Source organism: Leptidea sinapis, chromosome 23 (genome assembly GCF_905404315.1).
Source record: "Leptidea sinapis chromosome 23, ilLepSina1.1, whole genome shotgun sequence".
Classification (NCBI taxonomy): Eukaryota; Metazoa; Arthropoda; class Insecta; order Lepidoptera; family Pieridae; genus Leptidea; species Leptidea sinapis.
Window position 1 is genome coordinate 8,809,996 of NC_066287.1, and position 15,991 is coordinate 8,825,986.

Below are 15,991 nucleotides of genomic sequence, written 5' to 3' on the forward strand. Positions count from 1 at the left end.
TTTCCAGATCACCCAATGTCCCATCTGAGCTATTACAGTCTTATATATAGTGGCAAAATTTACCATTGTATTCTAATGTTATTGTAGCTGTTTCTCTTTAAAACACGGATAAAACTACTTTTTTTTTTAATTGAAACCTAGCTAGATCGATTTTGTGTACTAATAAAAATAAAAAAGGTATACAACATTACTTAATTAATTAGATAACATTAATTAGTAAAAAGAAAATTTATATAAATTAGAATTAAAAAGTATAAATTAAAAATTACAAATGGAAAATTAAAAATATTAAAAATAACATTATTATATAAGAAAAAATTTTTGTATATTTCGGTGGTAATGTCTTACCGTTTTCAATATACAATTTTTACGATTATTATATAATCTCGTCAGAAATCCCGCTCTAGCCCTACACATTACAGTATAAAAATCGTCAACCCTGTGCATCGCAAACATACCCGACGCGCTACACCTCCATGGCAACCCCAGTAGAGATGGGGTTACGAAACGCATTGTTATATTGCACTCTACTACTATATACATACATACATATCTACATACTAAATTTGATGAAGATCGTTGGAGCCGTTTCTGAGATTCAGATGTATCGACAGCAACTTTGTATTATCTATCAGGGATGTTGCGAACATTCGCATCTGCATCCGCAAATGCGGAACATCCGCATTGTTTTGGACATCTGCATCTGCTTCCGCATCCGCATTAATCAATGCGAATGTTCATGCGGATGCGAATATTATACAAGTAGCGACAAGAAAGAAATTGGGCGGGGCCGGTGATTGACGCGTGCCGGTCGCACGTGACAATAACCAATGGGAGCGAAGAAATTAGTGACAAGATTCGACACGTTTGTTTGTTTTCGCTAGTGCATCATTTGTTTGTTCCTTTCCTTGCAAGTGGAAGTGAATAAATACGTGTTTGTTTGCGTTGTGAAGTGAAAGTGAACTACTTATCGTATCATAAAGATAAATAGGTATTTTTAATGTTATTGTGATACAGTGTGTAAATAAGAAGAGTTTACAAGAAAACTTTATATTATTTAAGACTAATATCCATAAGATCACAGGGTAACTTCTATTATATTACGCCGGTAATACGTTTTATTGTAGGAAAAAATATCGTTTTATGACGAAATTCGTTATTTTTCCAGTGTGATTCCCGTTATTGATAGTTTATCTATCTAACTATTTAGTCAACAATGTCACCACCGACCAAAAGTAATGTATGGGATTATTTTGAACCAAATAAAGAAGACCAGGATAAAGCTGATTGTAAAATATGCAAAAAAAGCTACTCTCGCAAGGGCCGCACCACGTCGTCTTTAAAAAACCATCTTAAGTCGATGCACTCAGAAGAATTTTCTACATTTGAGAACATTAGTAAAGAAAAAAAATTACAACAGATGAAATCTGACGCAAGTAAGTTTCATAATTAATAGTTTTAATTAATTAATATTTACTTGAGGCATTGTTTGGTTAGTTTAATAAAAGAATAGTTTTAGTTGTGGTTTATTGGCTAAGTTTCCACTCAATATTATAGTTATTTGCTGTCATATAAAACGTCAGTTGTAAAAAGACTAATATATGTAATTCATTTATCTACTTTTTTATTGTTTCAAAATAAAACAACCTGTACATAAATGTATATTTTTAATATGATATTAAAATATGAATAGTGAATTACTTAACTCAAAAACTATTCGGCTGATTGCAAAAATTTTATCACTATCAAAAAGTGTACCTTTTCTTTTTAGTGTAGTTTAGCTTCACGCTATATTTAATGTTAATGCCAGAAAACATTAGGGATCCTTCCTTCTTATAAATATTTATAAGGAATAAACTCCTTTTATTTTTATTTTTTGCAATATAAGTTGGACATTTGATAGAAAGGTTTTCTGGTGTTTTAAAATGTCCTCACTTTTTAATTACTTTTAAGTAAATAGTTTTTTACAACGAAAATTTTTATTTATTTGTGTATTTTTCAGATAAAGTTACCACTCCTCTGCAAGAATCAAAGAAACAACTTTCATTAGAGGAAATGGTTCTAAAAGAAAAGAAGTGGGACGTCAATAACTTGAATTCTAAAAAAATTGATAAACTCATTGGAGAAATGATTGCACTTCAAAATTTGCCGTTTAATTTTGTTGAAGGGCTAGGTTTTCGTAGACTGATGCAAGAATTAGCACCAAGATATAACTTTAGGGGACGCAATTTTTTTACAGATTTTGTATGCAAGGAATTATATAGCAAAGTGGCTCAAAAAGTTAAAGGATTAATCGAAAATTTTGATAACATGTCGTTTACGTCTGACATTTGGTCGGATCCTAGCTCAAACGCTTCTTTGCTTAGCCTGACTTGCCATGGAATTGCAGAAAACTTTGATAGATCATCGATAATATTGAAATGTGAGACATTTGACGGCCGTCACACTGGTGACATAGTTGCTGAAAAATTCAGTAACATGCTTTCTGAATGGAACATTAAAAAACAACAACTGCATTGCCTAATCAGAGATGAAGGGTCTAATATGAAACGAGCCGCGCGATTAGCAGCATTAAATGATATAGACTGTACTGTTCACAAGATACAACTGGCTATCCGTAGTTGTTTAGGTTCTCAAGAAAACATAAAAATACTAAAACAAAAATGTAAGAGAATTACGACCCATTTCAATCACTCTACCATTGCCCAGAAACAACTGCAATCAATTCAGGACAGACTGAATCAACCGCACCTGAAAGTGTTTCAAGATTGTGTAACACGATGGAACAGTACATTCTACATGTTCGAGCGTTTTTCAAAGATAAAGGATGCTCTGAGCCTTTACATGAATGATAATGAAATTGACCCTATTCTACCAGAAGAATGGAAAATGATTGAAAGTTTCATTCAATTACTGGGACCTTTTGAGGAAGCAACACGGGAACTGAGCAGCTCTTCTGCTCTTATTTCATCTGTGATACCGATAATACAAATGCTTGAAAAAAAAGTTGATGACTATTTATATTTAACAAGATCGCAAGAGTTTGATCCGATTCGTCAGGCTGTAACGACTTTGAAAAACGAACTTTCTACAAAGTTTTCTAGCTTGGGAGAAAACAATTTATATACCATCGCTACCTACTTAGATCCTCGCTATAAGCACAAATTTTTCACACCGGTGACTGAAGAAAAGATTAAAGATGACATTTTAAAAATGATAAATATTGAGAATGACAATTTTGAATCAGTTAATACCAATGCCAAAAGGGCTAAAATAACTGATTGCATGGAAAATGAAACAGAACAACTAGGACCAGGGACTTCAGGTTTCAACAAAAAGCCATGCTTAAAAAACGACCTGGCTATGATGTTAGATTCGTCGAGTGAAGACGAAAGTCAAGATGAGCCAGAAAATAGTAGCGTTGAAGCTGTATTAAAAAAAGAGTTACTTGCTTACCGTACTAAAAAAAGAATAAATGTGAGTGAAAATCCTTTAAACTGGTGGAGTGTACATCGAGGGGAATTCAAGGTATTATCGCCGATAGTACGAAGATTTTTATCTGCTCCACCGGGCAGTGTTCCTAGCGAACAACTATTTAGTAGCGCGGGATTAATTTACGAACCTCTGCGTAACAGACTAGAACCAGAAAAGGCGGCAATACTACTCTTCATCAAGTATAATGCTCCTATTTTTAAATTCAACTACTGATATAAAAAACAGAAGGTGTTCAGTTACATTATACATGACTTATATTTTTAACATAAAAATAAGTACTTAATTATGTTTGATTACAATAAAAATGTTAATAATTACGTTGTCATTGTTTTAATTCTTCATGGATAGACTTTATTTACATAATATCTTATACATCCGCATCCGCATCTGCATCCGCGGATGTGAGCCTGCTAAACTCCGCATCCGCATCCGTATCCGCGGATGTGAAAATATCGGCATCTGCAACATCCCTGTTATCTATACTAATATTATAAAGAGTTAAGTTTGTGCGGTTGGGTAACCTCTGGACTTACTGAACCGATTTTGAAAACAAAGCCACTTTGTTTGTGAGTGTTATAGGCTATATATTAACATGAAAAATGAAATTACTTTTTTGTGGTACTTGGATTTGCAAAGTAAGTTAACTTTTGTATGCCAACATCTCATTGTCTTTGTTCAAATTTGTACACAATTTAACGGACTTTTATTCTATTAAAAGTTCAAAGGAAAAAAGCAATAACAAAATAAGGCGAGAAATCGAATGAAGTCGTTGGTCAACATGTGTGTCTCACTAGTGGAGTCTCGGTTGTGTTACGACATTAGTTCATATGGCAAATCGCGACTAAGCACTAAGTAACTAGTACTAAAAAGGCATAAAAAGCATTTATGTTAAAATTGATTCCTTTAGAATTCTTTTTGATGTCATTTCTAATACACTAGACACTACCACCGCTTCGGAAACAGAAGAGCTCTGAGAGAGAAGAAGAAAAGAAGCGGCGCAAGAAACTCTCTCAGCATTCTTTTTTTGCGCTCTTTTTTTAACAAATGTACAATATTGTACTGTCATTACTATTTCTATAAAATAATCATAATCTAGTCCTTGGCTGTTGGATCACTTAGACATTCACCTGTGGAGTAGTAGGATTTACGACAGAGCCATTTTAACCGACTTCAAAAAAGGAGGAGGTTCTCAATTCGTCGGTATTTTTTTTAAATAAAACATTTAAATTTATTTGTAGATAAGGCCTGAACAGTGGCTGCGACTTTATTATAAAAGTGTATACATTTACCCTTAAAGCTATCATATATCTTACAAAGCCTACTAGAATTGGTTAAAGTCAACTATGTAAAGAAAATGAGATCTACTCACATGTCCAAGAGCGGCCTGAATCGCTCTTTCCTCGGTGAGATGCAGGTCGCTGTCGGGGAACAGTTCCGCCTCGTGTTGTGGGATGAACGCAGTGTGCACGTCGCCGGCTACGAACGCGCTCGCACCGCTAAGACGCAGCAGGAAGTTTATGTTCGTCTCTAAACCAGCCACCTATACACCGCACTAGTTTTTAATTACCAGAAAAATAACCTACTGATCGAAGTTTTACTGCGAGATCGAATTAGAAACGAGGAGATCCTTAGAGAACCAAAGTCACCGACATGGCAAACGGTTGCGAAACTGAAATCGTAGTGGGCAGGGCACATAGCACGACGGACAGATGGCCGTTGAGGCAGTAAAGTCCTCGAATGGTGACTACATAGCGGAAGACGCAGTGTTGGTTGGCCGCCCACAAGATGAACCGACAATCTGGTCTAAATCGCCGGGATAGGTCGGATTTTCCACTGCTGGACAAAGGCCTCCCCCAAAGATTGCCATGATCCGTCCTGCGCTGCCCTCATCCAACATATACCGAGGATATTGAGCAGATCACGATCATCATCCATCGTGTGGGGGCCTACCAACACTCCGCCTTCAAGTACGTGGTCTCCATTCGAGGGCTTTACTGCCCCAACGGCCATCTGTCCCTGCCCATAGCAACTTTCACATTGAATAGTTGATTTGAATAAAAAACTTTAATATCTGTACTTCTGTATAATTATTCCCTTATTTATTTACAAACCGCCTCCTCTTGTTAATTGTAGCGAATAATATGTACATACTTGATATTCAGATAGCTTCATTCGTGTTTTAGCCAACGCCTCAGTGCGGTCGCTGCCCCATACCACAAGCTTTGCAATCATGGGATCGTAGTGCACGGATACATCTTGACCTTCCCGAACGCCAGTTTCGACCTGCATACATAAAAAATATAGACATTTCGTTATGTTTTTTAAAGTGATAACCCTCACTTCTAGGATTAATACACAAATAAAATTTGACAACAAAATTTTATGAACGATGCGGGACTCGAACCCACGACCTCTAGCGTTCCGTGGTAGTGCTCTGCCAACTGAGCTAACCGTTCGAGTGACGTATCGTCATAAAATCATCTATCCTTTCTTCAACTCTCAGGTTTGAGTTTTGTTTTCAAATTTTATTTGCGTATAAAATATAGATTAAAATTGGTTTTATTGAAGTGATAATTTCTTATGGTAGAGTAAACCGCTTCGTAAGGTAACGCGTTACGACGCCAGTCTGTATGGCTTTCTATTCTCTCACGTATACGGCAGCGGTAGGCAGGCTCCTCCCCTCTCACTTTTACCAATTGTTACTCTTATAGGATTTAATAATGTACATACACATATTCATGAATTTGAACTATGAATAAAATAAACTTTAAAATCAATAAAAGATTCAATTAATAAGTAACCTTTCCTTATATTATCATATTAATATACATAGAATTTAAGTAATAACCTAAGATTTTCACAAGTTAAACAAATTCAATGTTAAATAGTTCAATTTAGCTTAGTTTAAGTTATCGCTTCTTTCGGGCGTCCCGAAACACACATTTTGTTGATCCGAATTACGTTACGATCACACAGTCAGATTTTGCCGAAACTTATTTCCATCGGTTCTGGCGGTCTACTCGCAATATATTCGGAACGATATGATAATAACCCGAATATATCGCACCTGCCTACTCTAACAAATGTTCGTATTCCATATCGTTTATCGTAACAACATCGTAACCATAGAAACATATTTAGATTTTTTTACGATGTTAGAGTGAATGAATTATGCGCAAACTATGTATATCCGTGATATGTCACTGCTAAGTGTCAAAAGTCAAAACAAAGTAAATACGTAAATATTCAAAAATTATGTAATGAATATAATATGACCATTTAAAATTGAATAAATAGTACAAAACTTGCGGAAAATAAAATTAAAAAAAATATAACTCAACCCTTCTCGTCGACTTCCTATTTCTCAGGCGGCCATTTGTATAACTTTCTACGCATAAACGATCAACAAAATGACTTAAATTACTTGGTAGTAAATAAATCCTGTTGACTATTCAACATCTATTCTAAATCACATATAATTATATTAATTTTATTTACTAAGCATGTATATTGTATGGCAAATATATCTATACAACTTGAAACGATAAAAGCAACGACAGCTTATAAGGTGTCGATGAGATTATCGTAAAAATGACGTTTGATTGTTTGTCTAATTCGAATATTCGTCTCTGACATTTTCAACTAAGAGTAGGGTTAGGACCAATAATATCGAAAAATGTTTCGTTTGTTCAATCATCGTTTCGACATTGAATACGATAAACCAACTAAGAGTACGATTCGACACGACTAATGCAACGATATATCGAATTTCGATTTTAGGAGTAGGCCCCCTGGTCACACAGCACTTCTTGCATTGCCGTATCCGGCGGTCGTGATCCCGTGTGAACACACCATCCGGTTTTTTGCAAGAATACGCCTTCCACATGAGAGACTATCCCTCATGTGGAAGCAATGGACATGAAGTCTTGCTATACACTGGCCTTCAAAAGTAAGTATCACACTTTTAAAATTGGGATAACGTTCTAAGTTCACAAGATATACTTTCGAAATTAAAAGGACTCCAAAGAGAATTTAATTTTGTACATAAAAACTTTATAGTCGGTAACCTTCTTTTAAGAATTGCCTGAAAAAAAACTTCAAAAACAAAACCATTCCTTTTTCAAAGTGGACGTTTCCGAATTACAATTTTACCAATCACATTTTTCTTTCTGTTTTAAATTTTTTTCAAGATTGATGCTAAAAAGCACATAACATTTATTTATCATGCCTCTTTCAGTTGAAGAATGTGCATGGCTTTTCTGGAACTAGGCATCAGTATGCGTCGTACTGCAAGAATGGTGGGTGTGACGGTACGAAGGGTCCAGAAGGTAAACCGAAGGTACGAAGAGACTGGACACCATCTGAGGAGACCTTGTAATGGCAGACCCAGGTGTACCAGTTCCCGAGAAGTTCGTTATATTATTTCCACTGTCCATTATTTCCACAAAAATGCAGTTGAAGTCCAGCAACAGCTACTTCAGACCCGGAGGGACTACATTAGTGCCAGTACAGTGAGAAGAAGACTTGCTGAAGCAAATTTGAAACCCCGAAGACCAGCGAGTGGCCCAAAACTCGAGAGACAGCATCGAGTAGCGAGACTGCGATACTCCCGTGAACACATGCAGTGGGATGAAGAAGAATGGTCAAGAATTTTGTTTGCAGATGAGTCTCGATTCTCCCTTTACACTTTTGATGGAAGGCGAAGTGTTTACAGGCGACCTGGTGAGCGATACCTTCAAGCCTGCATCTCAGAAAGAGTCCAATATGGTGAAGGCAGTGTACATGTATGGGCTGGCATATCTTCAGAAGGTCGCACAGAGCTAGTAGCCATACAAAATGGCACCCTCACTGGGCAAAGATATGCTCAAGAGATTCTCAATGAGTATGCAGGGCCGTATTTAGCAAATATGGTTGATGGATCGATGCTGATGCATGATAATGCCCGGCCACACACGGCTTATATCGTACAAGAGTATATACAGGAGGTCGTGATGGCTTTGCCATCAAGAAGTCCTGATCTCAACCCGATTGAACACGCCTGGGATGAGCTTGGGAGGCTAGTCAGAAATCGATGACCACTACCTACTACCCTCAGGGCACTAAAGCAGGCCCTGGTAGAAGAATGGAAGAATATTCCCCAACATCGGCTCCGAAACCTAGTGTTCAGTATGCCAAATCGGCTCGAAGCTGTAATCAGAGCTCGAGGAGGCAATACCAGTTATTAAAAATTAAATAACATGTTACATTTTTGTTGAATTTTTTACACTAAACTAAAAATGCCTATTTTCATTGTTTTATCTTTTTTAAGTTTAAAATGTTACTAATGTATAACTTTAGTTTCTAAGAATTAAGCCTATAAAATTTGCAACAAAACGTTTTTAATTTTTTAGTATACTGATTTTATCGCCATCAGCGACGTGGTAAAAAAAAGTGGTTAAACTCAATACTACAAAGACGAGCAACAGTTGGTTCCAAGATCCGGCAAATGACCGAATGCTTATGTCGCTTGACATCGCTTCCCGTGTATTGAATGAGCTATGCGACTGCACCGGATCTTTCATTTTGCAGTAACTGCAACTGATGTGTGAACCCCGTGTATTGGAAAACTGTTGAACCTAAACCGATTGAAATAAATAAAATAACTAAGCTGTCACGTTATCACTCACCCTAACATTCTGCTCTGGTAGGGGTTGAGTGAGACGATGAAGAGTCCCGGCCCGTGGCATGAAACCAGCGCGTGGCTCCTCGGCGTATATCCTGCACTCTACAGCGTGGCCGCGTCGGATTATGTCATCTTGGGTCACTGACAAAGGCTCACCCGCGGCTGCCCTTATCTGCCATTCTACTAAGTCAGTGCCTGGAGAGAGATATTTTTATAAATTGGAAGTATGTGGCAGAACTAGAGGTGCTAAATGGCATAATCTGCCCACACCGGTGTCGGTATGATCTGGATCGTAACACATGTCACTGAGATACTTAACGATGGAATATACCTATGCCCCCTTATTCATAATAGTCTGCTAACTTAAAGCATTGCTAATTCTCAATCTGTCTTCTTCTATTGACCTAAGTCAGTATGAGAAAAAACACTCCTTAGCTGCTATGGGTTATTATATAATGTCTCACAAAATATACAAGGGTGTTGGCGCCATCTATATCATGGAGGTGTGACTAAAGCGAACGAGTGAGCCACGACGTGTCCGCGGCCATCTTCAGACTGCACAACGACTAGCGAAAATTGCAAAACACATTTCACTGAGCCATTGTAACTATAAAACAATAAAAACTTGAAACTTCCAACGTGGATTTAAATTATAATTTAGAAGAATTAATTCGAGATTAAGAATTAATAAACGTCAAAATGCTAAACGGTACAGCGTGAATTTTGAATGTTAAAAACCTTACTAACCCATTGAACGAGGGATATATGATAAAATTTGTCAAGTCAGATAGTATTTTAAAACAAGAACCTTGAAAGCACGATTGATTTTTATAAAAAGCGCAAACGAAGGATGTATTCAAGACCACGTGCTACTCCCTCGTGTAACAGAGGAATAAAATGAAAAAAGAAAAACAATGTTAGTGACAGAATGAAAAGAATTAACATTGCAATGAAATAAGATTTATATACTATACTAGCTAATGGTTCTACGCCTTATGGTTCCAGAGATATCGTGATGAGTCAATACATAGGTGGAAATCTCTTATATCTAATATATAAAAATCTCGTGTCACGGTGTGCGGGACCGAACTCCTCCGAAACGGCTTGACCGATTCTCATGAAATTTTGAGTGCATATTGGGTAGGTCTGAGAATCGGGCAACATCTATTTTTCATCCCCCTAAATGTTAAGGGTGGTCCACACGAAACATTTTTTTAAATTTTTTGACATTTTTTTTAAATTTGTTTGATTATGAGTCAGCATTAAAAATACATACAACTTCAAATTTTCACCCATCAACGATCAACAGTTACTTTTGTATCGCGATTTTAATATCGGCAATACAACGTTTGCTGGGTCAGTTAGTATAATTTATAGATTTACTACATGGGCGAAATTGTCACTTCGTTCAATGAAAGAGAAAGACTAACATCAAAAAGAAATTTGTTCTATCTTAAACGAGCAAATCTTGTATATATATATAATCTGAATCTCGGAAACGGCCCCAACGATTTCCATATAATTTTGTATACAGGGGATTTAGGGGACGATAAATAGATATAGCTAGGTTTCAATTTAAAAAAATGTAGTTTTATCCGTGTTTTAATAACACACAGTTACAATAACATTAGAATACAAAGGTAAATTTCGCCACTAAATAAAAGACTATAATAAAGATTATATAGGGACATTGGGTGATCCGGAAAGCAGAAGACCCCGGTTCGAATCCAGATGTCCTATTTTTTTCTGTACATTCTTAAAAATACGAGCAAGGCTCGGTCGTCTGGATATTGATTCCTAATATACTGTTTTTAATAAGGTCTACTGTTGATTTTACTGGAATGAATTAAAAATTCAGGTGGGATACCTGTAATCATTTCGGTGATAGGATGTTCAACTTGCAACCGTGTGTTCATTTCCATGAAATGGAACTCATGGGTCTGTCTGTGCAGTATAAACTCGACCGTTCCAGCGCCGACATAGCCGACGGCCTTAGCTGCTCTTACTGCAGCCTCTCCTAACGCACGGCGTGTCTCTTCTGATAAGCCTGGCTATAATTTAGTGAAAAAAAAAAAAGATAAAGAAATCGCATGTTGTGTTTTTTTACAAAGTACGTAACATCTGGATGTGTGGCGGTCCTCCACAGTGCGGTTTTCAAGGAGCTTTCTTCCACGTACTACAAAGCTGTGGAATAAGCTTCCTTATGCGGTGTTTCCGCGACGATACGACATGGGTACCCTCAAAAAGGCGCATACACCTTCCTTACAGGCCGGCAACGCTCCTGTGATTCTCTCTGCAAGAGATTGTGGGCGGCGGTGATCACTTAACACCAGGTGACCCGTACGCTCGTTTGTCCTGCTATTCCATAAAAAAAAAACAAATGATAAAAACGGTGAATCCAGGGCACTGGATATGCAATCTTACAAATCAGGGGCGTGTATACCATATAGGGAATTAGGCAGTGCCTACCTCGTTAGTATATATATAGCACTAGTGTTAAAGTTCATTTAGTTTAGGTTCAGTTATTCTATAACCAAAGTTCTATTGAACTCATTAAGTTTTGTACTAAAAAAACGGATGCACGTCCGTGTTAAAATTAGTTTAACATAACACGAGACGTCTAATAAAGACCGAAAGCTTTTAGATACCACATTAGGAACACACATCTTACATAATGTTCTAGATATTTTGTACTAATGCTGTGATCACTAACTGGCCAATGAGCATTCAGAACCCACGCCCGCTGACCTCACTTGGTTGACTGAACTGTTTGTATGGCAAATATGTCTACATCGATATTAAGAGTCTACTGGGTTATACGGTCAATGTAAATATTTTAAGGAACTTTCGTCAGCGTACAACTAAACTGTGGAATATAGATCCTTGTACAAAGTTTCCAGATTAATACGAAATAGATACCTTTAAACATAGCGTGTAACGAAACTTCTGTGACTCTTTTGGTTCTGTGACAAGAGAGAGAGTGTGTTGTCATCACTTACCATCAATAGAATCTCTTTTTCCACAAAACATTATACAACTATCCCAAATACATTCAAAATTATCACAATAAACAGATTTTTATAGGAGGCACCCGGTAAACGGCTTAAGAAGCAACTTTTTTATGACAATAAGGGAGGAAAAGAGCAGGACGTTCAGCTGATGGTAATTGATACGCCCTGCCTATTACAATGCAGTGGCGCTCTGGATTCTAGGAAACCTTCACCTTGAGACATAAGATGTTAAGTCTCATTTGCCCAGTAATTTCACTAGCTTAGCTTTCTATATGAGCACTCATTAATATTAAACTCACCGCTGGCGCTTCTTCAATAATCTTCTGATGACGTCGCTGCACGGAGCAATCACGTTCAAACAAGTGGACGGCGTTACCATACATGTCAGCGAATACCTAGGGTACAATGGCATCAAAGAATAATTAATGGTTTGAAGAAAGATACGTGAAGAAAAGATTCAAAAAATTACCTAGTTTTGTTTTTGACCGACTTCAAAAAGGCGGAGGTTATCAATTCGATCTATATTTTTTTTTATGTATGTACACCGATTTCTCTGAGATTTATGATCCGATTTATGTAATTTTTCTTTAGTTCGATGCAGAATACATGCCATTTGGTCCCATAAAAATTTTACATAGTTTGGCCCAGTAGTTTTCATTTTATGATCATTTTTTATGAAAATTTTTGTTTACCTCGATGATATAATTGTATTTAGTGTACGGCTATTTTAGGATTATATATAATCAACCTGAATGTTATTAATATTATAGTATAATTATTAACTGACACTAAAAAGTAAAAAAAGCACCGACCGCACCGACTTAAAACCTATCAATAGCTAGCACATATAAATAATAGCATTTTATTAATATTAAAGGTAAAGGTGTATTAAATTAAATTTTTAGTTATTTGATACTTTTCAGTTTTTGAAGTCGGTTTTTTTTAAATGTAGTTTTTTTTTTTAAATATTGAGATTAATGATATATTCAATAGAATAAACGTATACAATTAAATGAATATCAACCTCGACTATCATCACCGCCACGATATACCTCCATTAGGTACATACGTTTTAAGTTTGGCTATCGTTCTTGCACTCTCAAGCGGCAGTTTAATAATATAATAATAATAATAATAAATTTATTAAGTAATTAAAGTTTGTAGTTATTTATTAAACGGTTGTTATAAACGGACTGATATACGGAGCGCGTATAAAAAAAGGCATAAAAGGCAATTATTTTCTCAAAATTGATTCCTTTAGAATTATTTTTGATGTCATTTCTAATAACAACTAGATACTACTACCGCTTCGGAAACAAATGGCGCTCTGAGAGAGAAGAAGCGGCGCAAGAAACTCTCCCAGCATTCTTTTTTGCGCTCTTTTCAATAAAAATATACAATATTGTACAGTCATTTCTATCGCTATAAAATAATCACAATCTAGTCCCAGGCTGTCCGATCATTTAGATATTCAGCAGTGGAGTAATAGGATTTAGGACAGAACCTTTTTTTTATAAAATATTTAAATTTATTTATAGATAATGTCTGAACAGTGGCTGGGACTTTATTATAGAAGTGTATACATTTACCCTTAAAGCTATTATGTATCTTATGAAGCCTACTAGAATTGAATGATGAAATGAACATTTGCAGAATTGCACAAAACTATATATATATATATATATATATATATATATATATATTTCTGTGTTCTGTGTATATGTGTGGTCGTTCGTCCTACTCTAACATAAAGGAAAACTCGTGCTTTGAGAACAATTTAACTTCAAGCACTTAACAGATTCAATCGGAATTGTATATGCGAATGTTATTAGTAATGGGCACCCTTTGGCCTTTATATAAATACATTTAAACCTGACAGTTTAATAATAATACAATGCAACTCCAATTCCTTGATAGAATTGAAAATTCATATACTACCGTAAATAATGCATAATAAGGCACATAAGTGAATTTGCCAGAAACTGTCATAACCATAATGTTAACACCAGGAACAGACATAAACTGATAATGCCTACTACTCGGCTAAATCGAGTTAGTAAGTCTTTTGTGCGGCAATGTATATGCTTTTACAACAAGATCCCAGAAAATGTTCAAAACAAAAGTATAACGTGATTCAAAAGAATTGTTAAAAAACGTTTGTGTGGTAAAGGTTACTATAACATAAATGACAATCTTAATGATACCACAGATTGGGAATGGAGTGACCGCCCTCAGGCTATTAAATAATAAGTTTAATTGTACAATATTACTTTGTAAACATATTTATTCGATGAAAAAAAAAGCTCGCTGAGTTTGTTGCGCCCATTCTTCTCAGGCCTAAGGCATTCATTTTGGAATGGGTGGTAGTTTTTTGACTTTCAATAAGAATAAAAAAAAATTTGAATTTGAATTGTGTATATAATAATGTTTTTTATTTTACCTGTACTTCAACATGCCTTGGGTCCGTGATGTATTGTTCCAGCAGCATGTTGTCGTCACCAAATGATTTGAGAGATTCTCTTTTTGCCGACTCAAGTTGAGGCAGAAACTCAGACTCTGTCATAGCAATTCTCATACCCTGAAACAAGCATTGGTGTTATAAGGCAAGTGCGTGTTCTATACAATAAAGGATTTTTCAAACAGATCGCGTAATTAGTGCGCGTCAGAGCTCAATAAATATCGTTCCATTTTAGCCAATGTTAGGATATCATCCCCACCATCTGGATGTGTGGCGCTCCTCCACAGTGCGGTTTTCAAGGAGCTTTCTTCCTCTTACTACTAAGCTGTGGAATGAGCTTCCTTGTGCGGTGTTTCCGGGACGATACGACATGGGTGCCTTCAAAAAAAGCGCGTACACCTTCCTTAAAGGCCGGCAACGCTCTTGTGATTCCTCTGGTTGTTGCAAGAGAATATGGGCGGCGGTGATCACTTAACACCAGGAGACCAGTAGGCTCGTTTGTCCTCCTATTCCATAAAAATAATGTATACAAAAGCTTAACAGATTATATACTTAAACTTTCCTCGAGAACCATTCTATCCATTAGTAAATACAGCATGAAAATCGGTGTAGTAGTTTTTGAGTTTATCGCGAACAGACAGACTGGTTTATAATATGTAGTGATTATAAACATCATAATCATCAACGTCACAGAAAAGTGTTACGATTTCTTTTCTTTTTTTTAATTCTGCGTCGATATAGAAGTTTCACTTCAAAAATTCAATTGGCATAGACTAAGTATTTAATAAACTTTAAATGACAGAGATGTCTGTTGTATGGCTTACAAAAACAACATGGCGCGTCACCGAAAATTGTGACAATTTGCTATAAAATTTCTCTCCTACGTCGCTAAAGAAGTTTCACTTCAATAATAGATACTAGTCACATAATATTATTAAGACAAGTCCATATTAAAGCAAGTATTTATTACAGCACTAGCTGACCCGACAGACGTTGTTCTGTATAATATAATAAATAGAATAATGATTTTAATTTGTGACAAAACTTAAGATTTATCAATCTACATACATACATGTAATAATAATGTGATAGATAATTAACAATTGTAGTAAATCTAAAACTATAATTAGCTAACATTAAGTTTATTTTTTACCTCCTGAGAAAGTTATAATTAGTTATTCACTATAAACTATTCTTTCAATTTGATTTCTGAACGACCCCCACATTTCAAAAGAAAAACAATATTGTTGTGTTTCTTTTTAATTCCGAGTATTTTCATATTTATTCACCTTTTAAACCTTCTCTGGACTTCGACGAATAATTCAAGACCAAAATTATTAGCCAAATCAGTCCAGCCGTTCCCGA

General features: G+C 35.9%; 2 protein-coding genes across 2 annotated transcripts in view; one reads left to right on the forward strand and one right to left on the reverse strand.

Moving 5' to 3' along the window:
- LOC126971200 (methylcrotonoyl-CoA carboxylase subunit alpha, mitochondrial) overlaps positions 1–15,991 on the reverse strand; it is a 28,623-nt gene that overhangs the window by 7,541 nt on the left and 5,091 nt on the right. Inside the window, exons 5-10 of the mRNA XM_050817369.1 lie at positions 14,609–14,746; positions 12,468–12,563; positions 11,025–11,208; positions 9,162–9,352; positions 5,647–5,778; positions 4,865–5,035 (exon numbers count right to left, since the gene is read on the reverse strand). Coding sequence (XP_050673326.1) covers positions 4,865–5,035; positions 5,647–5,778; positions 9,162–9,352; positions 11,025–11,208; positions 12,468–12,563; positions 14,609–14,746 — 912 coding nt within the window. The remainder of the gene's footprint in view (positions 1–4,864; positions 5,036–5,646; positions 5,779–9,161; positions 9,353–11,024; positions 11,209–12,467; positions 12,564–14,608; positions 14,747–15,991) is intronic.
- LOC126971203 (zinc finger BED domain-containing protein 4-like) lies at positions 628–3,812 on the forward strand. Its single transcript, XM_050817371.1, has 2 exons — positions 628–1,436; positions 2,003–3,812. Exons 1-2 carry the CDS (start codon positions 1,217–1,219, stop codon positions 3,706–3,708), a joined length of 1,926 nt encoding a protein of 641 aa, XP_050673328.1. The 5' UTR covers positions 628–1,216; the 3' UTR covers positions 3,709–3,812.

What these genes read in the sequence shown, in the direction of transcription:
- LOC126971203 (XM_050817371.1), top strand. Translation starts at nt 1,217, where the DNA reads ATGTCACCACCGACCAAAAGTAATGTATGGGATTATTTTGAACCAAAT. An exon ending in ACAGATGAAATCTGACGCAA is followed by an intron (nt 1,437 to 2,002) that starts GTAAGTTTCATA and finishes TGTATTTTTCAG; the next exon opens with ATAAAGTTACCACTCCTCTG.